The sequence below is a fragment of the Brassica oleracea genome, chromosome C9, assembly GCF_000695525.1.
Source record: "Brassica oleracea var. oleracea cultivar TO1000 chromosome C9, BOL, whole genome shotgun sequence".
Taxonomy (NCBI): Eukaryota; Viridiplantae; Streptophyta; class Magnoliopsida; order Brassicales; family Brassicaceae; genus Brassica; species Brassica oleracea.
This window is the reverse complement of record NC_027756.1, coordinates 6,668,750-6,695,398: the sequence shown is the minus strand read 5'-3', so window position 1 is coordinate 6,695,398 and position 26,649 is coordinate 6,668,750. Positions and strand designations below refer to the sequence as shown.

At 36.8% G+C, this 26,649-nt stretch overlaps 5 protein-coding genes and 1 pseudogene across 6 annotated transcripts; 1 reads left to right on the top strand and 5 right to left on the bottom strand.

The window, feature by feature from the left end:
- Window positions 1–5,593: 5,593 nt before the first annotated feature.
- LOC106314215 lies at window positions 5,594–6,471 on the bottom strand. Its single transcript, XM_013752131.1, has 2 exons — window positions 6,106–6,471; window positions 5,594–5,974 (listed from the first exon to the last, which is right to left on the bottom strand). Exons 1-2 carry the CDS (start codon window positions 6,469–6,471, stop codon window positions 5,594–5,596), a joined length of 747 nt encoding a protein of 248 aa, XP_013607585.1.
- Window positions 6,472–8,233: 1,762 nt separating this feature from the next.
- On the top strand, window positions 8,234–9,350 carry LOC106318957 (annotated as a pseudogene).
- On the bottom strand, window positions 9,105–11,580 carry LOC106318955 (putative pentatricopeptide repeat-containing protein At3g47840). The gene is made up of 2 exons (XM_013757132.1): window positions 9,349–11,580; window positions 9,105–9,257 (listed from the first exon to the last, which is right to left on the bottom strand). Exon 1 carries the CDS (start codon window positions 11,466–11,468, stop codon window positions 9,360–9,362), a length of 2,109 nt encoding a protein of 702 aa, XP_013612586.1. The 5' UTR covers window positions 11,469–11,580; the 3' UTR covers window positions 9,105–9,257; window positions 9,349–9,359.
- A 216-nt stretch (window positions 11,581–11,796) lies between these two features.
- On the bottom strand, window positions 11,797–13,860 carry LOC106318956 (mannan endo-1,4-beta-mannosidase 7-like). The gene is made up of 5 exons (XM_013757133.1): window positions 13,387–13,860; window positions 12,965–13,159; window positions 12,748–12,870; window positions 12,437–12,639; window positions 11,797–12,349 (listed from the first exon to the last, which is right to left on the bottom strand). The coding sequence occupies exons 1-5, from the start codon at window positions 13,714–13,716 to the stop codon at window positions 11,899–11,901; spliced, it is 1,302 nt and encodes a 433-aa protein (XP_013612587.1). The 5' UTR covers window positions 13,717–13,860; the 3' UTR covers window positions 11,797–11,898.
- Window positions 13,861–14,757: 897 nt separating this feature from the next.
- LOC106313396 (GTPase Era-like) lies at window positions 14,758–17,361 on the bottom strand. Its single transcript, XM_013751193.1, has 9 exons — window positions 16,911–17,361; window positions 16,693–16,838; window positions 16,469–16,609; window positions 16,268–16,381; window positions 16,055–16,180; window positions 15,806–15,904; window positions 15,618–15,719; window positions 15,181–15,261; window positions 14,758–15,087 (listed from the first exon to the last, which is right to left on the bottom strand). Exons 1-9 carry the CDS (start codon window positions 17,308–17,310, stop codon window positions 15,001–15,003), a joined length of 1,296 nt encoding a protein of 431 aa, XP_013606647.1. The 5' UTR covers window positions 17,311–17,361; the 3' UTR covers window positions 14,758–15,000.
- Window positions 17,362–18,339: 978 nt separating this feature from the next.
- LOC106317230 lies at window positions 18,340–20,060 on the bottom strand. Of its 2 annotated transcripts, XM_013755082.1 has the most exons (4): window positions 20,034–20,060; window positions 19,242–19,801; window positions 18,727–19,140; window positions 18,340–18,638 (listed from the first exon to the last, which is right to left on the bottom strand). In XM_013755082.1, exons 2-4 carry the CDS (start codon window positions 19,795–19,797, stop codon window positions 18,478–18,480), a joined length of 1,131 nt encoding a protein of 376 aa, XP_013610536.1. In that variant the 5' UTR covers window positions 19,798–19,801; window positions 20,034–20,060; the 3' UTR covers window positions 18,340–18,477. The 2 variants fall into 2 exon arrangements, with proteins under 2 accessions (XP_013610536.1, XP_013610537.1); XM_013755083.1 differs by lacking the exon at window positions 20,034–20,060 and having other exon boundaries at window positions 19,242–19,886.
- Window positions 20,061–26,649: the final 6,589 nt, after the last annotated feature.

The window sequence follows — 26,649 nt, the reverse complement described above, 5'->3', positions numbered from 1 at the left end:
GTACTTAGCATGGACCCGGACCCGGACCCGAACCTATATTTTCGGGTCGGTTCCGGTTCGGGTCTTCGGGTCCGGGTAAAATGCCCAGGCCTAATTAGCAGCAAAAATTCTTATACTTTCGAAAAGAAGAGGTCATTTTTTTCTCTATTTTTGATTGATAAAATTACATATACATCTCCCGTTAATCATTGCAATTTTGAGGTTGAGTTGTCCGAGTAAAAATTATTACTGCAAATAGAACCAAAATAATGGTAAATTCATAATTTTACATATTCATCTATCTGTAAATGGATGCGCCCTTCCCAAAGTGAAACCCTGTATCTGATGTATAATTCAACTAGCACTGCATCTGTTTCATTTCAGAGTTTTTTTTTTTTTTGCTAAAATTTGGATTCATTTCAGAGTTCTTATAGGTTTTCTAGAACAAATTGTTTTTCTGGTTTAATGTAAATTGTGTTAAAATGTTCATATTTTCCATTGTCGAGATCAATACAAAAGAAACTAAACGTAAAAGTAGATTACTTTTGTAAAGATAATAGCGTATGTAATATATTTTTAGTTCGTATGTAAGCATTTAAGCTACTTTATATCAAAAGGATCGAATATTAGTTTTAGCATAATAAGTATAGTAGACGAAAAAAACATAGACATCACTTTAGAACACATTGATTCTGTTTTGATCTAAACTCTAAGGTCTCTCAAAATAGAGAAGCATCTAAATGTTTAAAAACCTATTTTAGGTTTGAATAGTAACTTCAGATTTAAATAATATGAGTCTCAACTACTCATAATATATATACATAAAATGTAAAAACAACCAAAAGAAAATTGGACCGAGCAAAATTGTAAAAGGTGATGTAACAGAGAAATCAGTGCATTTTTTTTCTTCTTTTTTTTGAGGGGTTTCACATGATGCTTATGGCATCCGTATAAACCCACCGCTGTTAGAGTATACCACTTCGTATTTGCTTAACACTCTTTCTCGTGCATTCCACCGTTTTATTCTTCATTTTTATATTATCTGCTTAATTATTCTATTTCTCGTGCATTTCACCGTCTCGTTTACATTATAAATACTTCCTCTTACTAAATAAATGCAAACTATATATGCTCCCTCTCATGACTTATTATCTTGCAAGGATGATCCTTAATCGTTGGCTGTTTAATGTTTCTCGACAACAAGGACAAATGAGCAGGGAGATAATTTGATTGCTGTAACAAACAAAAATATTAGCTTGTTTACTACAAGATGTAGCATTAAATTAAGAAGTAATGTATGTCGGTGACTAGACAAAAACGGTGGGGGCCGGAGAGTTGACCGGATCGGAGAAAACACACAAGAATTAGTGTTCAATGCGATGTTACAACTAAACTTACCTGATAAACTGATAAAGACTGGTTCTAATATGAATAGATTAAGTTTTCTTAACTGATTCTTGTAACGTGAAAATATTAATGTCAAGTGAGACTAACTGTTGACTCTCACTCTCATTCACTCTCTCAACAGCTAAAGAACGATATCTCGGCCGGATTGTATAAAACTTAGTATGTACTTGAAACTGAAGAAAGAAAAAGGTTTTTAAACAAAAAAGAGAAAGAACGAAGAAGGTCACACCCCTACTGCCCTACATGCAGAATTGACAATCAAATGTGTTATTAAGCAGACAATTAGTATTAGACACTAGTATAGTCCTGCATGTTTTTCTTTATCACCATCAGGGCAACAAAATCAAAAGCTGAGACATAAGAGAGAATATCAGATAAGACTCCGTAAAGCTCCGTTGGGCACTCTTCCATATTCACGGCTTTGATGAGTTGAGCCGAATCAGCTTCAAAGGTCACCGTCTTCAGTCCCAAGTTAACGCATGATCGTACTGCCTCGCGTAGAGCCAGGCCTTCTGCAGTTAGCGGCGAAGTAACCCACTTAACTGATGCTTTAAAAGACCTGTTGCCTGATCCGGAGCTAAAACGTTTACAATACATTTTTTTACATGCGTAGACAATGTGTTTATGAATGATAACTCAAAAGAAAAAAAAATAGAACCAATGTTTAAACGATCAGATATCCTATTGCGAACAAATGTTTAAAGAGTGTAAGTGAATTATATCCGCGAACAAAGTTAAGAATGCACTAGTTTATTGGATAGCTAGGCCATGAGATCATATTGCGAATAACCTTATCTATATACTGGACCGGCTGAAATACGTAGTCACAATAGTTTAACGATATTTATTGCTAAGAAAAGAAATAAAAACAATATTTACTGCCATAATTTTCATAAAATATTACTAGGAGTCTAGGATCACTAGAAATCTTCTAAATAATGGTCCTAATTAGGGGATACTTGGCTAATGGATATCACAGGCTGGTTCGACTATGAGAGATATATATACACATAATATATATGCTTACTTTAATTAGTTCACTTTTAAATTCGTATGTAATACTATCCAAGCATCATTCTAATATCCACAGGCACACACTTGCACGCACGCGAAGATTTGTGTCAGTATAAAATTTATAACTAGATATTGTTGTCGTATTTAACTTGGTAAAAATGAAGTACCATACTAGTATAATTCATAGGAGTAGGAAGTAGGGCAGTAGATTGTTAATTGTTTCATTGTTGAGACCCTGATTCAAAGGTTTGACCACTGTAAGCAATGTGGTCAGTGACAAAAATCATCATGAATTTCAGGGACTATTTGGTACGACACGATACCGTATTTAAAGTCTTCTTCTTCTTTTCCCATATTTGACTCAAAGTCTTCTTCATTTTCTGGCACAACATTGTGTAAAACTGTACTTTTAGATTGAGTTTGTCAGAATGATAGACGCATCATGACATCTTTGAATAATACTAGTAATATATAACGAAAAAATATACCCAGTTGCACAAAAAAGAAAAGAACAAATACACCCAGTTTTCACCTCCAACGACAAGACGATCTGGCGTGTGGAAAGCCACACTCCAAGTCTCCAACCTAACTACAGTTTGTAACCTCGTGTAATTTATTTTGTCTACAGCCTTACTAGGAATTTATTATTCATTTAAAGATTCTCCAATAAAAATTGACATGAAAGATCAAAACTAACTGTCATACATGACTATCATCGATTAGTTTTGGATTCGAGATTTTTCTATAACAGAGGTTCCATAATGTTATGGATAAAAATAAACTCCCATAACAATCAAAAGTGATATTATGAAGAGAGTAGAACATTCTTGTGTAAAGTAAATTAACCATGCCTTTAAGCCAGGAAACATATGGAGGTTAAGACGATCAACAAAAAGAGAAAAATTTTAGAGAGAGGTGAGAGAGTGGATTCTCTCTTTTCTTTCTCTCCCCACCGTTCATCTTCTACTCGACAAAGTCACCGTTGATTCTCGTTCTGGTGGCCGACGGAGGGTCTCTACGGTCGCCACCCCAATCGTTCCAGAGTCCAGCTTCATCCCCTTTCTAGCCTCGATTTCTCCATATCCTCCTTGCTCTTCTTCTCTGGTTCTTCGTTGGTTTGCGGCCGGAACCGGCGAATCAAAGCGGTGACTGAGTGCGTCCTCGGTCTCCCTGGAGTGATGGCGAGGATGTGGATAGTCGGATCTGAGCATGAGGCACCGTCTAGGTGGTAGATCTAGGGTTTGATTTCGAGCGGATCTGGATCAGTTTCTCTCTTGGAGGGTCCGACGGAGTGGCTGAGCGTCGCTGCCTTCGCCTCTCTTGTCGCTGCCTCCTATGTCTCCCCTTGTCTCCTCTTCCGGATGCTAATGGTAAGAACTTCCCTCTCTCGTTCTGAGTTAAAAAAACGATATCGAAGCTTATCGTCGGGGACTTCTTTCTGGTTTGGTTCTTCGACAATCACCATGGCGCCTAGTTAGGTTTTAGAACTGTCTGGGGTTTAGGTTAACTCAGAGCTTTCGTGCTGTTGCTCTGCTATGTCCCTACTCCATTCGATGAGTCTTTTCTCCTCTTCCGCCTGCTGATGGAAGCTTCTTGTTCCTCCGCTTCTCAAGTTTTAGAAGGTTGATAGCCACTGTCCCCTGCATCTCTTGATGTTCTGTAATCGGTTACCTTTTGTGCTCTGCTCGCGGGATGGGACCGGAGTTCAGCCGTATAAACCTCCGCTTCCATCTGCCAGTACTCCACCTGCATTTCATCTGCTGGTTCCTCCTCATCGGTTTGGATTCTCAGGAGTGCAGCTTGCCGTCTTCTTGAGCTAGCGGCGTCTGGAGTGGACTTCACTGGTTAGGAATGGCTGGACCAGGACTTGCCGACCCTGCTTCGCCTGTTCCACGGTTGGAGTCGCCCTCGGGACGGTCTGCGGTCACTCAGACTGTTCTCGGGCTGTGACCTCTTTGGACTCGTGCGGTTTTGATGCAGGTGTCGACATCAATCTATTCGCTGTGGTCTGCTATTAGCTTAATGATTGTCAATTGAACCATAATGTTAGTCAAGCTTTAATCACATCCATATGGCTGGGATTGAAACTTTGTTAGTGAGTTCTTTTTAGCTTTTTTTTGTGGCTCCCTAAGACACACTTGCTTTGATTAGCGACTTAGATACAGTAGGTTTTGATTCATCAAGCTGAATGTATCTCTCTGCATCATTACTGATTTAATGAAAATTCACATATTTAACAAAAAAAAAAAAAAACCATATGGAGGTTTTGTTGTTGTTTGAGATATTCGGTGCTTTTACTATTATAGATTTTTTTAATATCCACTGTCCACAATCAAAAGCTATAATCGAAAGTTGATTATTATTTTTGGATAAAATAAATAGTTTAAAATATAGTAATGTGAGTTATGTTACAAAAAAAAAAAAAAATAGTAATGTGAGTTAAACTGGAAAACTTTTACGTGCGAGAATCTATTTACACATCAGCATGAATATATAAAAACTATAAAAGATAACCAAGAATATATTTATAAGTATACGTATATTAATTTAATTGGTCAAATGTTTTGTTCTATTTTTATTTTATTTTTATTTTATTTCCCAGTGCCAGTGCAAAGCTTGTTAGGCATATTATATTCGACCTCCAATATAGATAAACTTTTCATATTAGGATATCAAAATAATTTTTATTTATCACATGTAGTGAGTGTCTAGAAAAATCGAAAATAAGCAACAAATGTTCCGAAACGATGAGACATTAATAATATTCTGAAGCATAAACGACGTGTACACGGCCTTCACACCGTTGATGCATTATTTTCGTCATATTCGAGTTTCAGCAATTCAACTTGCCAACACCCATATTCATCATCAATTTTCATTTTTCTCTTTTCATTTTCCCCCATATCCATTGGCTTAATCAAAAGGAACAAATTCCTTCCACATAATCACAAGAAGCAAAATAGAATCTTAGTGTTGCATGAGTTTTTAATGGGTCTAATTTATGAAAATGAGCGAAATAGACCAATAATGATGACTATAGAGCTATGGGCTTTTGACGATCAAGTATGCCCCTTTTAAAAGGAACGTGAATTTATTTTTTTTTAATTATATTCGGTCAAAACTGTGTTACATCTAGTGCTTCTGTTTTTATTTATATACTCAATCAACTAAAATAAAAGAAATCATCTATTTTCTAGGTTGGATTTGGAACTTGCCTTGTTCCAAACCAAGTGCGTAAACTCCTTTCCAAGTATGCATGACCAGTGGCTTTGACATCAAGAAGGAGAAGCCTTATCGTTTTGTCGATAAGCTTACTCAGTATGGCAGCCGCTTTTGGTTCCTCTCCATGCCTTCTACCATTTCTTTCTCTCCAAATGCTATGGACTGCAACCTGAAGAGAGTATCTGATAAGAAACATTTTTGTTGGAGGGTAGCTTCTACCAGAAACCATTTCTCCAATATCATCCCAGTAAGTGGTGAAATCATCCCTAAGAAGCCCTTTCACCAGAGATTCCCACACTTCAGTCGAGTAAGGGCACTGAAAGAATAGATGTTGGCATGTCTTTTGAACTCCCTGACACAGAACACACTCTGTGTTCACAGAGACATTCCAAGCTTGCATTTTGTCTCCCGTTTGCAATCTGTTCCTTCTCGCAATCCATAACATGAAAGAGTATTTTGGAGTAGACTGAGAGAACCATATACCTTGACTCCAAGCGCAAGTTTGATGCTCACTTCGCACCAGGTCTTCTTTGAAGATAACTTACTCACAAATTTCCCTTCACCCCACTTCCAAAGCTTAACATCATCTTTATCATCTAACCCTCCAACACGCAGCCTATCAATCTCATCTTCTATATCATTGAGAATGATCTGTCCGTGCCTCCGCCGTCGATGATTTGATATAACATCTGCCATCGTAGCGTTGTTTGCTATGCCCAGGGCAATAATGCCTCGATCACCTACCACCTCCTTAAGACACCCGATCTGAGACCATACTTCATGCCAGAATGAGGTATGACTTCCATTACCGACCTCAACCTGTATAAATTGCCTTGCAATACTCCTCATCTTCAGTAGCTTTTTCCACATCCAAGATCCCAAGTTTGTGTTAACTGAGATCGACCAAAAAGACCCCTTCCTTATCAAGTAGCAATGGATCCATTTGACCCACAAGGAAGAGCGCGACGATGCTATTCTCCATATAAGCTTCAAGCAGTGAACATTATTTACTTCCTTCAAGGGTCTAATGCCCAAGCCGCCCACATTCCTTGGTAGAAAAATGTCTTGCCAGCTAACTTTTGCTTTCGTGGTTTTAAGATCCGGTCCAGACCACAAGAAGGCTGCGCAGAGTCGCTCTATCTCTTTCAGGCAGCTACTTGGTAATCTGAAAGCAGCTAGCCAAAGTTTGCAAGACTCATAATGACTGAGTTGATCAGTTGAAGCCGACCAGCGTGTGAGAGGAAACGACCAGTCCATGAACTCATTCTTTTCCTGATCTTTTCCACTAAAGGCATGTAGTCATTTACAGTCATCTTCTTGGTAAGTAGAGGAAGACCTAAGTACTGTACCGGCAATTGACCTGAAGCAAAGGGAAAGCATGATAGAATTTCTGATTCCTGCTCTCCAGTAGTACCAACCATGTAGAGAGTTGACTTTTCCAAGCTGATCTTCAGCCCTGACATCACAACAAAAGCTTCAAAGATCCCAAGAATACCTTCAATGGAGCTTTTTGTACCATCGGTGAAGACTAACAGGTCATCCGCAAAGCACAGGTGAGTCAAGAGGATGTTCTGGCACCGAGGATGATAGCCTATCTCTTTCCTAGCTGCGGCCTTGTCTAGCATGTGAGATAGCACATTCATGCATATGACAAATAAATAAGGCGAGAGTGCACATCCTTGCCTCAACCCTCTTTTACTCTGAAAAAACCCAGCCAATTCTCCGTTGATCTGAACTGAGAAGGACGGCGTGCACACACACAACTCAATCCAATGTATGAAAGGCTCCGGCATGTCGAGGGCTCTCAAGGTGTTTAGGAGAAATGACCAATGAACAGAATCAAAGGCTTTTGCGATGTCAATTTTCATTGCGCATCTGGGAGTTATGTCCTCTTTGTGATAGTCCTTGACGATTTCAGTAGCTAGAAGGAGATTCTCTACTAATAATCGATCCTTCACGAATGCTGACTGATTGTAGGTGATGCAATGAGGGAGCGTTCCCTTGAGCCGATTGGCGATTATCTTAGAAATGACCTTGTAGAGGACGTTGCAACATGCTATGGGTATGTAGTCTCGCATCTCCATCGCATCATCTTTCTTGGGGATCAAAGCAAGTATTGTGGTGTTGAGCCCCTTCGGTAAGAACCCCTTGCTGAAAAAAGAAAGCACCGCAATGGTAAAATCCTTTGAAATAATACTCCAAGAAGCCTTGAAGAACTTTGCAGTGAACCCATCAGGCCCCAGGGACTTTTCCTTAGGCATCCCAAATAATACATCTCTAATTTCCGCATCTGTAACCGGCTTGACAAGCGCATTCTTTTCTTCCTCCGAGCATCGGTATTGTATGATATGCTTCATCTCTTCCACTGTTTTCCCTTGCAGTCCTTCAGGTACATGTGAGAGGAACTCAGTAAAGAATCTCTCGGCTTCTTTCTTTATGTCTTCTTGAGAGCTGACCACTTGCCCTGATGGACATCTTATTCTCTTATTGCATTCCTTGTCTCCCTTATCTTGACAGCATTGTGGAAAACTTTGTTATTTTTGTCTCCAACTTGCAACCAATGGAGCTTCGATCTCTGTTTCAAAATCCTTTCCTCTATGGCTGAGACCCAATGACATTGGCAGCAGCGTCGTCATCTCTTGCCCTCTTCCACAAACCTACCTGCAATTTTTATTTTCAACATTCATCTGATCCAGCTTACACTAGTTCCGCTCGATATCAAAGATGTAGCTTCATCTTTCCTTTGAATAGGAGGAGTCTTTGCTCTTTCTCTGCCCCTAAAACTATGGCCTATTTAGTCAAAACCTATGCCTTGAGAGACGGCGAAGAAGAACGGTTTGAGACGCTCGAGCAAGATGCTTTCATTAATAATCCGTCGAATGATTTGGTCGGTGGTGGGATCAACGCCGTCGCTAATCGTCTGGTTGGTATTCGAATTCTCTGTAGCACACAAAAATGTTTTGACTGTTTAAATGGCATAGCAAATGGATTGTAGCTGCTCTCTTGTTCTGCTTCTAAGACATGATTGTGCATCCTTGTGGGCTGTCATTGGCTTTATTTCCAACTCTCTGCTTTCGGTTACTCTAAAACGCATACTTAACCAAAAGAGACCGGTTGCAACATCGCGTTCGGATCCTGGGATGCCATCCTCTCATGCTCAATCCATTTTTTTCATCTCTCTCTTTACCCTCTTCTCTGGTTAGCACCTACTCAATTTGTTTCTTCTTTGCATTTGTTCAAACTCTCAAAGATGATTTTACTTTTATGTTTCCCCCCAGTTATGGAGTGGCTTGGAACTAATCCACTCTCTCTGTTCCTTAGTGGCTTCATCCTCGGCTCCTCGCATTGGCTTCTTATTTTGTAAGTCTCTCTCTCTCTTCATATCTATAGCACGAAATATACACGCACACTCATGTTAATTGTATGCAGACATGGTTAAGGGTGTCTCAGAAGCTTCACACGACCAGTCAAGTGGTGGTGGGTGCCATCTTTGGTTCTGTTTACTGCACCTTATGGTACATCACTTGGAGATCACTTGTTCTCCAAGCTTTTGCCTCATCATTCCCAGTACAGATAGCCGTCTTTACTGTTGCTGCTGCATCTGCCTTAGGTTCTGCTGTTTATGTGCTACTAAACTGGTCCAAAGAAGACAGATGACAAGTTAAATGCTTTAATAGTATTCCTTTTGTTTTCACATTGTCTGAGCTACATAGTAATCACCCTTACCACTTAAAGAGTTAAGGATCACAAATTTGAGTCGACTCAAAAGCTCCCTTTATTGCACAAACGTATCTATGAACTACTAATTCCAAGATACTGTATATATCTTCACATTGTGGATGAGACTGACCACCAGATGCAAAAGCTGAAACCTGATCCTTGATCAAAATCGAAGACCATCCAGGCTCTTTCATCACGCCTTTTGATTTCATACTCTTCCTTACAATCGCAGCCTCTTTCCACTTCCCTGTGCTCGAATATATATTAGCTAGTGTTACGAGCGCAGTAGAAGAAGTAGGATCCAGCTCCAACATCCTCTCCGCCGCTCTTCTCCCACGTTCAATGTCTCTTTTGGCCGTACACGCTCTGAGAAGCGTGGTCCAGACCACGTCATCCTTCTCACACGGCATCTCATCGATCATCTTCTCTGCTTCGCTTAACCGCCCTGCTCGGCACAACAGATCAACCATGCAACCGTAGTGTTCCTTGGCTGGACTCATGTTGTACCTCTCTCGCATCACGTTGAAGTAGTGAAAACCGAGGTCGAGCTGTCCCGAATGAGCGCAGGCGTTGAGGACGCTGATGAAAGTCACAACGTCGGGTCTGAAACCAACGTTTAGACTCTTCTCAAACAGATCGATAGCTTCTTTGCTCTTTCCATGTTCTGCATATCCGTTGGTCATAGCTGTCAAAGCAACAATATCAGCTATGTTCGTTTCTTCAAATACCTTTGAAGCTTCTGCGATGCTTCCACATTTCGAGTACATAGTAATCAGCGCACTGCATATCGTGGGGTTCTGTTCTAAACCGAGGTGAAGTGAAAGCGCGTGGACTTGCCTGCCTTGCTCAAGAACAGCCATGTTTCCCGAAACGCTCAGCAAGCTAGCGAGAGCGAAATCAGTAGGCTTTGTCCCTGATTGTCTCATCCATGAGAAATACTCAAAACCTTCTTCTACAAATCCGCCTTGAGAGTACCCTCCGATGATCGTGCTCCACGAGATAATGTCTCTGCATCTCATTCCTCGGAACAGGACAGAAGCAGAGTCTAACTTCCCACATGTTGAATACATTTTCATCATAGAGTTGATAACTGACAAAGAATCAACTATCCCTAGAGAGAAAACATTACCGTGGAGCTGCTCTCCCCAAACGAGCCTAGAAAGACTCGCGCATGCAGCGAACATGGACGCAAACGTTTGTTCATTGGGATATACTTCAGAGTTTCTCATCAGTAAGAAAGTGTTCACAGCGTTTTCCTCTTGACCTATACGGCTATACGCAGTGATAAGGCTTGTCCAGGAAACAACATCCCTCTCACTCATACTCTCAAACAAACGCAGCGCGTCTTCCATTTCCCCACACTCGGTATACATTGTGAAGAGCGAGTTAGCCACGCATAGGACGGCACCGAAGCCTTTCACAATCACATGAGTATGAATCCCCTGTCCGTATCTGAGCTGACGCAAACAGGCACAAGCCTTCAAGGCGATAGCAAATGTAAAAGTATCAGGTAAGTCTCTGAACCTCGACATCTCGGTAAAGTAGACAAGCCCTTCCTTGTGGCGACCAGCGTGAACAAGGCCCGTTATGATTGTTGTCCACGTCACCGTATTTTTAAAATCCATTTCACTGAAAACTCTGCAGCTCTTGTCGATCATTCCGGTTCTCTTGTACAAATCAATTAAAGCACTTCCGACGAAGACAGAGCTGAGCAGAGAAGTTTTCTCCGCAAAAGAGTGTAAAGACTCTCCAAACGAAACGTTGGAGCTTTGACCACAGGCCTTGAGTGCAACACTCAGCACGTGGGTATCTGCTGAGACGCGAGGATCAAGATGCATTGCGGAGAAGAGAATCAGCGCTTCGTTATAGTTTGTGGCAGCTACGTATCCCTGAATGATGGCTGTCCATGAAAAGACGTCTCTGTGCGGCATTTTGTCGAACACTTGGCGAGCATCTCGCAGATTCCCCGAATCAATGAGTTGTCGAAGCTGGTAATTCGTATCGAAAGAAACCGCCTGAATTGGGATACGGGTTTGGTGCACAAACTTGTCGACAGGTTTCTCAAGCAATGAAACCGAAGCTGTACAAAACTGTCGGAATCTACCGCCATTTCTCATAACAGTCATAAGTGGGGGTTTGTTTTAGTTTTCTTTCTCCTGGTGTAAGTGTAGCTAGACGACGGTGGAGACCCACCGCACAGTTTCCAACTATTTTACGAAAACGACACGTCGTACTTAATTTCACATAATGTGGGTGTTTGCTTTACTCCTGGTGTGAAAACATTGACTAGACGTTGGACGATGGAGGTGACCCGCCACACAGTTTGAAACTATTTTACGAAAACGACACGTCGTACTTGATTTCGCAAGCACCATTACCAAAAGGCAAAAGGCAAAAGCTGTCGGTTTGAAGATTCAAAGTTTTTTTTTTATTATTACTAAACTACTAAATAAGTAATAAAGCATCACTATTCTATCACTAATAACATTCGTTGCACCGTACGATTTCAAAAACAGAAGTAAACACTATTACAAGAAGACTTTGTTTTGGATGTGGTCAATTCGGAATATTGTGATTGTCACCTCCTTCTCTTACTGGTCCATATCCTCTGGCTCTCTTCCATTTCTCCACATTGATCATCCTCGCGAAGATTTTGCGAATCAAAGTCAGCTTCCGCGACTGCTGAGCGATGACGTTAACCGTCGAGGAGCTTTGGCCAAGTATGATCCCATACCCATCTTGAAAATTATCCATTCCGTTGACCAGAAGCTGCCAGAACAGTCCTCCCGCTGCGGCTCCTCCTCGTTTGGCAGACTCGTAGATCTTGGTGTACACGGTGTTGAAGACGACGTCTCTCTGCGCGGGAGAGTAGCCTGCTTTCTTAGTTGATTTTCCGAACTCTGCTAAGATTATGGGTTTGCGGAGAATGTTCTGAGCGTCTTGGATGTGTGCGTCCAGCCATTTGTTTAAGAACTCCATTTGGAATTGCTCGCTTGCGTCTACAAACCTGAAGAAACAAAAAAAACGTTGAAGAAGTGTTTTTTTTTTCTCTAACTGACTGGGTCTAAAGACACATTTATGGGGGCATTATTACCATTCGTCAGGGTAAGAGTGAGCCGTGACGAAATCAATTCCCGGGATGCGGTTATTGGCGATGAAATCGGTTCCAAACTGGCCTGGTGGGTTCAGAGTCTTGCTTTGAGGTGAGGACTGGCCGTAGAAACCTTCGAGGCCAGCTTCAAGCAGGTGGTTGCTATCTAGTGATTTCACATGAGCAGCCATTTCAGTAATCCAAGCCTGTTTTATAATTTAAAAATAAAACAAAACCAACAAGTTAGATCAACCAAAAACAAAATAAAGACTATACAAGTTATTATAGGTTTGAAAATATGTTGAGGTGAAAACCTGAATGGTTCTTCCGGTTGGATCTGAGGGGCAACGAGGCTCATTCATGAGCTCCCAAGCCATAATTGTTGGGTCATCTTTGTATTGAAATTTTGTGAAAGTATTGAATCTGTTCAGCACAGCCTGCAGTGGATTTCAAAAGGTTTAGCTGAGAAAGCCATCACTTCTTTTTCTTTTTGCGTTGGGTTGAATGGTATAAAAAGTGAGGGAATGAAACCTTGATATGGTTCTTGTAGAAATCTTTAACAAGAGAGTCTGTGAAGAAGTCGTCTTCAGAAGATACAGGACGGCCTTGGCTTCTAGCCCAGTCCACATATTGTTTCTTCCCTCCAAAGCTCACGTAGTTATTAGCAAAGCTCAGTATGATCTTTATACCATGCTTTCTTGCTTCAGCTATCGCAAAATCCAAACCCTTTTCACCGAAAAAAAAAAAAATCAAATCTTTAGAAAGAAACATGGACAGAGAATCTCAAAACCTGGACACAAGATCCTCAGACTAAATGAGACTAAACAGAGACTCTCAAATTTGCCCAAAGCATCAAAGAGAGAAACTTAAACTGGTTTGATCTTTATAATTAACCGTGTGAGAGAATTTAATCTCTGATATAAGCACACATGTTCTTAGTCTAGTGGCATTACCTGAAACATATCCTCGTTGTAAGAGCCAGGGGAATACTGGAGAGGCCTGTAACCGCCGTCACTGAAAGCCCAGGTTCGAGCTACGGTCAGACCATGGCTAGAGGCCTCTTGGAAGGCGGCAGAGATCTTAGGCCTTTGGATTGGATCGGAGGCGACGTACATGAGCCAATAGGCATTGAAGCCGTTAGCGTAATAAGGATAGCCATTGAGGCTAAACTGAACACCTTTGGTTCTCACGAACCCATCCCTCGAAGACGCATCTACTCCTAGCTTCAAGTAGCTTTGTTGGATCACGATCGATAGGAATATGATCAGACACAAAGGCTTCATTGTCTCGTATTTTTCTTCTTCTTTGTAGTTGTTTTGTGGCTCTCTTACACTCTTCTCCTCGCTTGTCTTAAAGTGGGTATTTATGGACACAAACTATAACCGTTTTAGAGCATTAATCTCATTTAAGAGTCTTAAACACGCATATTCATGTATTGGGAATATATATATATATATATATATGCAATTTCACGAGTAGTTGATTCAGTGGAAATATTTCTCAAAATTCAAACTGTTATACTATAAGGAAAGTAATGTGTGACAATCTTATAGTATCAGTTAAAGTTACACTTTGAAAAGGTGTTTAAGTAGGAAGCAAAGCAGGTGATTCCGCTAATTCTGGTCCCAATCAAGGCTAAGAAAGTTCGAGTGAGACCCACTTAACACGCAAGCGCAACCGTATTCACGCATCACTGCTTCAGTATCGGATCACGTTACACATGGCAGCATTTTGTAGGCTGTTATGGCAGCAACCCACGCGTCTTCCCATTCATGGATAGTATTCAGACAGAGCCCTCTAACTTTATTTGTTTCTGATTTATGGGTCGGCAACTCTACATTTTAATTTAAAGGCAGAGACGAAAGAAATAATAAAGAAGGCTCATGTGCCGTTGTTGCCCTCTAGAGTTTTCAGTTGGGTTGACGACAAAGCAAAAGTACATAAATTTATTGTCTCTCAGTTAGATTGTTTGTTAAGCTCACTCTCAACACTTTAGCAGCCAGAAGAGGCATAGGCGCAATAAGCGGATCTAAACCCAACCAAAAACAAACACTTCACTCTACTATTTATCACCGGCCACAAATCACGTATGTGCGGTCCTATGTAGTCTAAACATTAAAAAAAAAACGTTGGTTGTCTAAACATTAAAAAAAAATTGTTCATAAACTTGTACACCACAATTTTTGATCTTTCAAAATTTTAATATAAATTTTGGCGTTTAAAGCTAATGTATTATGAGCTTTAGCCCATGACAATAACAACTTTAAGAAAAGTAAAATTTACCTACTAATTGTTTATATAGTAGGTTGAGAGACTACTATATGTGATTATGAAATAAATATTCGGTGGTTAGTTTAGTGGAACAAAACAAAAGAAGTAAAAGGAGTTTTAATTTTCCTGGATTGAGATTGAAAACAAAAGCTAACCTGAGGCTGAGCCGTATCGGTTAAATACAAACAAAACAAAATGGGGGAAAAAAGCTGACCGAGCCCTACCATTTGCTCTTTCTAATCTTCTTCATAATACCCCATTTGAAGGCAACAGATCACGACACACTACTTACTTACTTACATAGCTCTGATCTGTCCTCCATATCCATAGTACTTGAGAAGTCCCTCATCTTGTCTCCAATTCTCTTTCACTTTCACTTCCACCTTCAGCCCCCATTTAATTCGTAATCAATAGTGTACTCATTGGAAATTTATACATGTAATCAATCATAATACTCTATGAATATTTATAAGCACCTCAAGGAAGACTTTTTTCTGAAGGAAATCTTCAATGTCAAGTCGAGCAGCCGTTGCTAGCGTCTTCAAAGCTTTCCCTTCCTATATAGTATCACATTGAACCCCATTTCAGCTAAATCAGCCAGCACTAAACTTGTCTTCAGTTGAGACCCTACTGATCTTTGAGCAAAACAACTAATAAACCCGATTTGCAGTTTCATCAATCATTTACATGGTGTGGATTTTATTATGACTGTCCACAAAATCAATTATTGAAACCCATTTCAGCTTATAAACCCAATTTGCAGTTTCATCAATCGTTTACATGGTAGTATGCACTTTATTATAAATGTCCACAAAACCTAGCCACAACCATTTTATATTGATAGGCCCAAAACCAAGGATTGCTCAATTCAAATCAGCATTTACCGTTTGGATGTTAAGAGTTGTATACTTACTTTTCCTATAAGGATGATCTTCTGTGAATTTTTATCCACTACTACTTCCACTCGAATAAAATCTTTTGCAGCTGGTCTAGTTTTGTAGCTCAACACGTTCACCTGCCATATCGAAGAGAGAAGAAACCAGGTTTTGAAAACATGACTCAAGAGAGAAGAAACCATGTTTAAAAAACTTGCCAGTTTACCTGGCATGAATAAGGAACTTCATTTCGGTACTGCATAAATATCTTCTCTCTAACGATCTCAGTAACAAAGAATCTCTCTGGGTGCTCACTCACAATATCCTACAAAGCCCAACACCCGTAAAAACATTAAGGAAGCAAATTGTTGCATGTGCAAATACAAATACAAATACACCTCACAAATATTAAGCAAATTAGTCAACAAGCTCTGCTCTAAAGCAAAGGAGAGAGTTTATTTTTTTCCAATAATACCTTGGGATAATAAGGTGGGCCAAAGGGAAGTTTGGATAAGATCCACTCTTTCACATCCTCTACTCCATGTCCGTACTTTGCGCTCACAGGTATAACTTCATCAACATCAGTAAATTTTTCATACCACTGCAAAGAGTTGCAGCATCTATTAAGCAAAGAACATTCCCATGACTCCACCTAATATCGATCTCAAGTTACACACGAGAAACTAACCTCGAGTTTCTTGGCAATCTCACCAGGTTTAATGAGATCTTTCTTGTTCATAACAAGGAGCATGGGTGGCCTCTTTTGGAGGTCTCCCAAGCCCTCTTTCAAGACTTGGTCTATCTAGCACATAAACACAATCCACAACTATGAGATGGAATACTCAAATTTCACTTAAAAAAGATAATAATCAGAGAAGCAGCATAATACATTAGCAGGCGTTTTACAAGCATCAACAAGAATGACAACGCAGTCGGCGTTGATGGCAGCGTCACGCACATTCTTCATCATCATAGTGTCTAACCTATGCATCTTCTTCTCGATTACACCAGGCGTATCATAAAGTATCATCTGTGCAACACAAGATTGCTTCTTAATATTCTAATGTATATCAAATTCCAGAATCGTTTTTTATAAGAGAAAGGATTCAAAACCTGATAATCAGGGGTAGAGCAGATACCGAGAATCCGATGCCTCGTGGTTTGAGGTTTATCAGTAACAATGGAGATCTTCTGACCAATCATTTGATTCGAAAGCGTGCTTTTCCCCACGTTCGGCATCCCAACCACCGCCACGTATCCTACACACACATCATATCCTAGTCAGCAACGAAACTAATCTTCCTATGAGGAATAAACGGAGGAAAACTAACCGCTGCGATGATTAGTATCAGGAGGAGTGTGGCCAAGCTCCTCCATCTCGTAATCGTCGAGCAACGCCATGTTTCTGTCCGGCTTCACGCTCAACGAGAGCAGGCTCGCCTCTAGCTCTTCTTCTTCATCATCTCCTAATTGTCCTTGCTCAACCTCCGTTTCGCTGAAGCTTCGTTGTTGCCTGATCCATAGCTTCTTCGAGGAGGCGAGTTCCGTCCGAGGACCGCCGTAGCTGATAGCGGTAGTATTGTTCTGCGCTTGAAGATGCGATTTGATCAGTCTCCGCCGACGGTTATCGATATTGTGATGATGTGGAGAGAAGTTAGGGTTCTCAACGACGGAAGTAGAGAAGAATTTGTAGCGGGAAAGAGTGGGTGGAATATTCGGGGAGGCCGCCATTGTCGGATTTGGTTTTTTTGAATCGATAGCTCTCTCACTGGTTTGTGAGATTAGCCGAGGAACGAAATGTGATCTTCATACGACGCCGCTTTTACAATTTTTTTTTTCTATTTCTATTTAGTCCCTTAAATATAATTAAGTCACAAATTTATATCTCCACTATATGTTGGAGCTCAGAAACCCTTTGTAAGATACTAACCACTAGGCCTTTCGGGTACCTGTGCGGGTTCGGATTAGATTTTTCGAATTTTTGGGTTTTTGGGTTTATGCTCCTAGGTCCCATACTAAAATTTTATTAGTACGTGTCGGGTTCGGATAATAACACTTCGGGTTCGATTCAAAATTGTATTGCATCTTAAAACCCATAAAGTAATCCATATATCGTTCGGATTCGGGTTATATCGGTTCGGTTTGGATATAAGCGAAGTAAAAAATAAAATTTTAAAACAAAACATAAAGAAAAACACCTAAATTAAATAAAAAATTAATTTATTACACATAAAATTAATAAAATAACAATAAAAAGTTAAATGAAACATGAAAACAAACATCATTTGTAAACAATATGCATTACTTTATAGAGAATAGACTTATTATTTCAATGAGCAGATTATATAGTACTTATTTATAACTAATTGTGTACTTAAAACATTTATTAAAATTTTAATATTTATATTTTATATATCATATTACCACAAATATCGAATTTAATAATTGAAATACTTATATATATTTCAAAATATTTATATTGACTATTAATTTCGGATTTTCGGGTTACTCGTTCGGGTTCGGTTAATAACATTTCGGGTTCAGATATTTTTTATACCACCCTACAAGATCCGTTTAGGTATTTTTACATTTCGGATCAGATAACGAGTCGGATTTTTCGGTTCGGGTTCGGTTCGGATTTTGGGTTCCGATTTTATGCCCAGGCCTACTAACCAGGCAAGCACCAAACGCTAGCTAAAAATGCAAGACTATACAGGACACGAACTAACAAAATTGGTATGCGAACAACGATCCTTTACACACGGTCGCAGCATGAAGCTGCTGAGTGATTTTCCTCATCATAATCAAAATCTCTAGAAACTAGGTACAAAGAGTAAAACCATATTCACAAAGCCTAAACCTTTTGCTTCTTCCTCCTAAGTATCTGACTAGGGAGCCTCATTTGATTGGTGACGGCCGAGGTTGAGCTACATCTGTCAATGAATTTGCGGTAGGGTAAGCCAAGACTGCACCACCAAGCGTGATGCTTACTGCAATTGATCCCCAAATCCATCTCTGCCTCCTCTTTCTCTTCTTCTTCTTCTCTCGCCTTGCATCCTCTGGTAACAACAAAGTTTAAGCATTGTGAGATATTAAAGAGCAAAATATATATATAAAAAAATATTATCGACGTTTTGTTTCTCCTACCTATGGCCTCTTGGTTGCGCTGGGACATTTCCTGGTTCACAGTCTCGGAATAGTGAAGGCGGTTAGATAACTGGGTGATTTCAAACTTCTTAGCTTCGAGCTCAGAAGTCATCTCCATCTCTACCTCTGCCTTGGCCAACTCAATGTCAAGTGAGTCAGAGACAAACCTGGTGAACTCGAGTTGACAACGTAGTTCATCTGCTATGTTCATGCTGTATTGGGTGCTGGTGGGATCTAGAGGAAGGAACAGACCCACATGGGCCAACTGCTGTCGGAGCCTCCGCCAATGAACTTGCATTTCCTCCAGAGTCTCCTCTGCTTGCCTTCTCTTCTCGCTTTCCATCAGCAAACTCAACCTCAGTTCAGCTTCAACGTTGTTAACTGAACTCGGCGTTCCGCTGTCGGTTGATAGTTCTGGAAAAGGAACACAGTAAGACAAAAAGGCTACTTCACAGCGAAAATAAAAAGCACTGATACGCTAGAAAAAATTAAAAAGAAAAGGTGCAGAGAGTTACCATCACGAGCATCATAAAACTCTCCACCAGATGAAGAGAGATAGTGTGAATTATCAGCTCTTGCATCTTCTCGTACATCTGAATTGCTTGTAAAGCTTACTGATTGGCCTCTGTCATAGAAATATTCAGGTACATGATCCTTGTTAGCTTTTGTTCTGACTGACTCCAACAGGTAACTTTCCCATGCTAGACAATTGTCATCATCAGCGCTTCCGATGTCACCATTACTTTTATGACTTGCAGACTTCTTGCCCCAAAAGTTCCCCTGAAGGGGAGTAGAATCCCAAACAGGACGTCCCAAAACGCCATTGGTGTCATCCTCTGAATATGTGGAGGAGGTAGTCGTCGCCTCCACATCATCAAAGGAGCTCTTCAAAAGAGGAGTTGGTCTGCGTGCTTTGTGGTTGACGATATAGGGAGATGGAGGGGAGGAATACGGGGAATAAGGAAGTGGGATCTCTTTAGGAGTGGCATAGAGACAAGAGAATGTTTTTGCTTTCGTTTGCTGATGATCGTTTAGTGTTGTATCAAAAACGGCAGCAGAAAACGTAGGCATGATTCTGCATCAGTCAAGGTTCCCCAATTAGAAAAAATCAATATCAAGCAGTTAACAACAACCTAAATCAAACATCGAGTAAAACCAAGAGTTCGATCCCGGGGATGATCAATAAAAACCATATCATTCAGACCTAAAGTCATCAAATCTATAACCCAATCGAGTGAATGTGATATGACATCGTTGTAAGAAGGTGCAGAAACAGAGTAGATATATACAGAAGAGGGAAAATATACCTCTTCTCCAAGGCTTATACCCCAACCAACACCTAAACCTCTTATCCAAGGCTTTTTTTTTTTTTTTTATAATTAGATTTTATACTCGAGCTACGCGCGAATCTGTATTAAAAATTTAGTTTAGTTTTAAAATAAATTTTAAATTAATTATTTAATTGATTTATATAATATTTTATCTGAAATATGATTTCTCGATTTATTATTTATTTTTATTTATAACTATATATTCTTGTTAGCTATTTAGTTATTTGTATTTATAAATGTAATAATTATGTTTATAAACATATTCATAAATTTTGAAAAATAAAATTTGTATTTTAAAATATTATATGAAATTCCTGATGCATGTAAACTGTTAATACATTATAATACTCTATCCTACATTTTACATATATTTTATTTGAATACCATAAACGATTAAATTAGCTGCATAATATCAAATTTTGCTTTGTAGTCAGAAAAAATTTACAATTAATGTGTGATTATGATATATATATATATATATATATGTGTGATAGTATAATATTTAGATCTAAAATTTAATCATATTAAATATTTTGATGAATTTTAGTTAATATTAAAAACCATTTGTAAGATAATATAAAATGTAAAGCAAATATAATGAATTTAACTAATACTGCATAACATTTTATTTATTTAATTAATAATATTGAGAATCTAAAGTATTAGATTTATCTACTACTTGATTTAATTAATTATTTGAACTGTAGTTAAGCTTGTAAGATCATAGAATGTATTACAATATATTATAATTTATTTTTTTGGTATAATATTTAATATTTGTGTGTTTTGGATTTTACATTGAAGATTTTTAAGATCCTTTGAAAACTATTACATAATTTTGATAATTTTTTTTCTAGTTGCTAAATGTTGACGATATTATAGAAAAAATCTTAGATAGCATATTCATTGTAATTTTGAGTTTTGAGTTTGTTGATCATAATAATTAGACAATAGACAATATATTTGTATTGATAAATTCATATTGATTGTTCATTCTATCATTCTTTTATGTTATCTCTTATGCTGATTTCTTTTTGGTATTCGTAATAAATTTTATTTAAAATCTTAACTAACTTATTTGATATGCTTTTTCATCTATCTTAAACATTTATCTCTAAATATTTTCTTCGACATAACTCAACAGAGAGAATTTTGTTAGAAATATTTTACTTAAAAAATTATATGTTATATTAGGTGAATTAGACTAATGATTATAAGAATTTATCATGTAGTTTGCTTTAAGAACAATAATTTTTGAAAATCTTGTAAATCACACCATGTTAGATTTATTTCAGTATAACTTATTTGGTTAGTTTCTATGAATATTTCGACCGTAACTAACTAAAATAATATTTGTCAAAACATAAGATAAAAGTCTTGATTAATATTGAAAACATTAATGGATAAATTTGTTAATTTCTTTTGATTGATTAAAAGAAATTTGAAACTCATAAATAAATTGTGGCTTGGGATTCTCACTTTGGTCTCTTACTTAACATCTTTTAGAGATAGTGAGTGTAAATTTTCAATCTTGTTTTTATATTGGAATTATTCGCTAGTATATCCGTTTTTTATGGTGTGATACATTTTTATTGGATTTTGTCTTCGGCTTGTAAGATTTACTTTCCATCGCGGATGTTTTTTCGTTTTTATTCACTGTTATTCTTCATTCACTATAAACCCTAAATTTCTTAATGTGTTCTTTGTTCATGAGGATTTTGCGATTTTTTTATTTGGATATTATTAAAGAAAATACGTTTGATATTGATTTCTAATTTAGTTTGAAAATACACTTTTTGAATTTTTATTTTGAAGAGTATATTTTATTTTGTGTTCTTGCAAGTTAAAAATCGTGTATTCTTTATATTTTACTTTGTTTTAGTTACTTTTTGTTAAATTTCCAAATATTTAGTATATATATGAGTCGATTCCATTTTAATGATTTATTTATTAGTTTGCCCTATTTGATGTTGAATTCTACTTTGTATTGAAATAAACAGTTTTGGAAATTTTAACATTCTAAAAATAGTAAACTATAATTATGATTTTTCATATTTTGATTGGTTGTTTATAATCATATGTGTGTACTTTTAATGACTTATAGCGTCAACTTTTATATATTAAATAAAATGATGTTAACATATTTTGGTGTTTTAAAATAATATGTAAATATTCTCAGCGACTTATAGCCTCGACTTATATATTGTATATGTTATTTTCAATAGCATATAGCCTAAATTTTGAAAATCATGAGTTAAATTTATTTACTTATAATTGTTCAAAAGCTCTGTATTTTTTTAAAAGTAATTCTTATTTTGTATTTTATTTTAATGTTAAATTTTGAAATATTATATATATATATATATATTAAGAGAATTTATTTATAATGTTTTACTTTTGTTAACTTACTTTGTTTGATATTGATTTCTATTTTATTTTTAAATGAAAATTGTTTTTAAAATATTAATATTTTTGAAAATAAAAATAAAAATAATGATTGGTTATTTTATATCATGTGTGGACACCTTCAGTACTTGTAGCCTCAACGTTTTTTAATAATCTCCTAAAATTTTATATAATATAGATTTATGTTAAATTTTAAAATACTTAGTGTATATATATCAGTCACTTCCATTTTAATTATTTATTTAGTAGTTTGTCTTTTTGATATTGAATTCCATTTTGTGTTCAAATAATCAATTTTGTAAATTTAAACATTTTTAAAAATAGTGAACTAAAATTGTGATTTTTATATTTTGATAGGTATATTTTTATATTTTTTTATATTTTGGTTGGTATCTTATAATAGGGCCTTTATCTTAGTTTAGTTATTATTTCTGTCAAAAAAAAAGATTGGTATCTTATAATACTATATGTATATTCTCAATGGTTTTTTAGTTTACTTCTTATATAGTAAATAAAATGATGATTTAACATATTTTCGGTGTTTTAAAAACATTATGTGAAAATTCTCCATTATTTATACCTTCAACTTAATCATAGTATATGTTATTTGTGAATACTTTCATTAGCATATAGCCTAAAATTTGAAAATCATGAGTTAAATTTATTTACTCATAATTTTTTGAAAGTCTTGCATTTTTTAAATTAATTATTACTTTGTATTTATATTTTTATGTTAAATATCAAAAAATATTATATATTAAGTCAACTTATTTATAATTTATAATGTTCCATTTTAACTTAACTAATTTGATATTGGTTTCTTTTTTATTTTGAAATGAACAATTTTTGGACATATTAACAAATGAAAACAAATGATTTGTGATATTACAATTGGCCGTTTTAAATTTTATGTAAACACTGTCAATGTGTTATAACCTCAAAATCAGTTGTAATGATAACATATTGAATGACCTTAAATAAGAAAAACTGTGGTCACGATGTTTGCTATTTATCTCTTTAAAGATTATGACAATTTACATATTGTTGCTATACAAATTTGGATGTTTACTATTTTGATATTACTGCACTATCGTATCTTTTTTTTAAGAAAAAAATCATTATTTTGAAAGAAATAATTGTGAAAATAATTACATAATTATTTATGTTAAATTTCGAAAACTCATTATAGACATTAAGTTAATACATTTATAAAGTTTTTAATTTTATTAGTTTACGTTATTTGATATTGATAGCTTATAAGCTCAACTTTTATATAATATAGATCAGGATTTTATGAATTCTTTTATGACGTCAGATAACCAGTTAACGTGGCATCTCCTCGTGTACAAACATAGCAGTGTAGCATCTTGTCCTAATCCCAATGACCCCTTACGTTAAAACCATCTATGACATTGCCCTTTCACCAACTTCTAATCGCCACAAGACAGACAAAGCAAACAAATCCCTAATCTAGCTGGACTCCCTCCCTAAACCTGCGTCAAGAGCTCCTGACTCAACCATGACTTACTTTATAACATAAAGCTCCATCCAACGCGGTTGCACCATGGCCGGCTCAACACTGTCAGGATTTTAGGGCAAACAAAAATTTTTTACCCTCTAAAATTTATATACAAATAATGTTTAAAATATTTTTAAAATTTAATCAGTGTTGTAAGTAAAGAAGAGAAGAGAGAAAATTGGTGTGTATTATTCCATGAGTAATGAGTCTTTTATATAGGATTACAATAACTTAGAGACAAAACCACTTGGAGAACAAATAAAGCTTGGAAAATAAGTAAAGCTTGGAGAACAAGCATATCTAAGACTTGCCATAATGGCATCATCATAATATTCATAACACTTCTCCTTGATGTCCATTATGCGCGTAAGATGCTGCCTCGTTAAAACCATGGTTAAGGAAAAAGAGTACAGCGCGCAATGACTTCCCCTCATGTGTACATACGTCGAGATCTCTGAGATGACTTAGTCTGATAAGATGAACCAACTTCTTGAAAGTAGCAGTGGTTAGCGCCTTGGTGAATAAGTCAGCGAAATTGTCACTTGAACGAAGTTGTAGGACGAACATCGCCATTCTTCTGCAGTGTATGAGTCTTGATATGATTTGATATTTTTCTTCGATTCTCTTGATTTCAAAGACATTTCAAAGACTTTCGATCTGTGATAGACTTTCAACCTTGTCTATCATTTGTGTGTTCTTTGTTGCCTCGTTAAAACCTTGTCATGGAAAAACCCAGTGGGATAAAAACCATGATGAAGGGAAAAAGTACAACCACACATATTTCACATTTCTTCCCCGGAAAGCAATATCTTCAGGATATGCATTCCAATCAGATAAATCTCTTTTTGAAACTGAGAATATCATAATACTCTTTCCATTACAGTATTCAAGGTCTATAGACTTATGGTCCACAATTCTTATTTGATATAGACAATATTTTCTTGATCTATTTGGACTTCAAACCAAACTTCTTGCATACATTTGTCTCGTACATACGAGTAACTCATCCGTAACTATGAAAGTTACTATTATGATTTTTTTCCTTGTAATATGAAATTACATCTTTTAGTTACGAAAAAGATTAGTAATTTTCTCAATAACACTTTAAATATGGTACTTCAAGACCAAACATATATGAGCATCTTAAATAAAATTCTTCAAGGATATTTACGATAAGATCTCATTTAAGATCTCCAATTCGGAATACATAAAGACCATATGGTATTGTCAAGAACTTTCTTCCAAAATACAATTTTTCTATTAACTCTTCAGGAGTTTTTGATTATATTCAAATCAATGATTCCATTGATCTATAATCTCTTGATAAATATGAAGATGTATTGATTAGCTTCAAATATTTTATATATCTCATAAAACATATTCCGATCGAATAGTTAGAGTTCCCGGAAACATAATTTTGATATCACCAATCCTTCAGGGATTCTATCTTTTAGGGATTCTATCTCTTAGGGATTATCAGTTTCCAGTGGGTTGTATAATTCAAGTTCTTCCTTTATTGTCAGGCTAATAAGGAACATAAAAGTAGTTGCATCTACCACATAAGACTATGTCTCTTCACAATTATTTCCATATTGATCTTTCTTTGGTGCAACGACTCATTTCTATCCCACTTGTTTTACACCTTCTAGTGTATGGACTACTGGTCCAAATATCTCTCTCTCTTTCACAAGAGTTTTTATCTTTGTCTATTGCTTCTTTTTGATTTGGCCAATCATCTCTTTGTATACACTTTTCAATAGACTTTCTTTCATGATCCTATTTCTCATTCATCATATCAACTGCTACTTTTTTAGTCATAAGTATCATCGACGTCGATTTGCTTATCGGTTCACTTTTATTTCATACATGATATAAGTTATTGAGATCTCTTCACTGTCTCAGGTACCTGAATTTTTTTTCAGTCATGTTTAATGTCTCTTCTGGAGATTATTCAAAACTCTATTGGCTCGTTTTGACCATTATCAATATATGCTCCTTTTCATATACGAGGATTCTTATCTTAGGAACCAACATGTCTACCATGATGCAGGCATGACTAGCAGTTTGATATTGTTCTTCTAGAACAAATATTCTTATTGGAGCATTTACAGCTGGTTTATGTGACTTGATCACTATATTTATTTGGGTCAACAAATGTGTCTGGCAACTGTTTTACTAAGCACTATAATTGAATTATCTTTTGGACTTCTATTTGACATTTTCTTTAGTTCGAGGATCAATGATAACTCATATCAACTTATTTTCTCCAGCTTTTTATCAGTGATTACTTTTAGGCTTGATGCGAATTAGTGTTGCTCAAAATGTTTAACACTTATCTAGTGATTTTTCTATAGTCGTCAAAGACTTTAAGAAGTGGATTCACCGGTATTATAAAGATGCATAGTGGGTGATCAGTCCACTAACATCTCATTTATTCATGCCAATAACTTTATTTGGCTGGTGAAAACCGTATTACCATTTTATCTTATGAGCAAGCAACATATGTGAAATCATTTGCAAGAATCTTCTAGTTCTTCAATGAATATTCATTAAATCTTTATGTATCTTTTCACATCATTACTGAACCAAAATGGTCTAACCGGTTCATGCCAAATATTTCGTAAACTTCTGGTTTACTATATATTTATTTCCACTACAATAATCTTT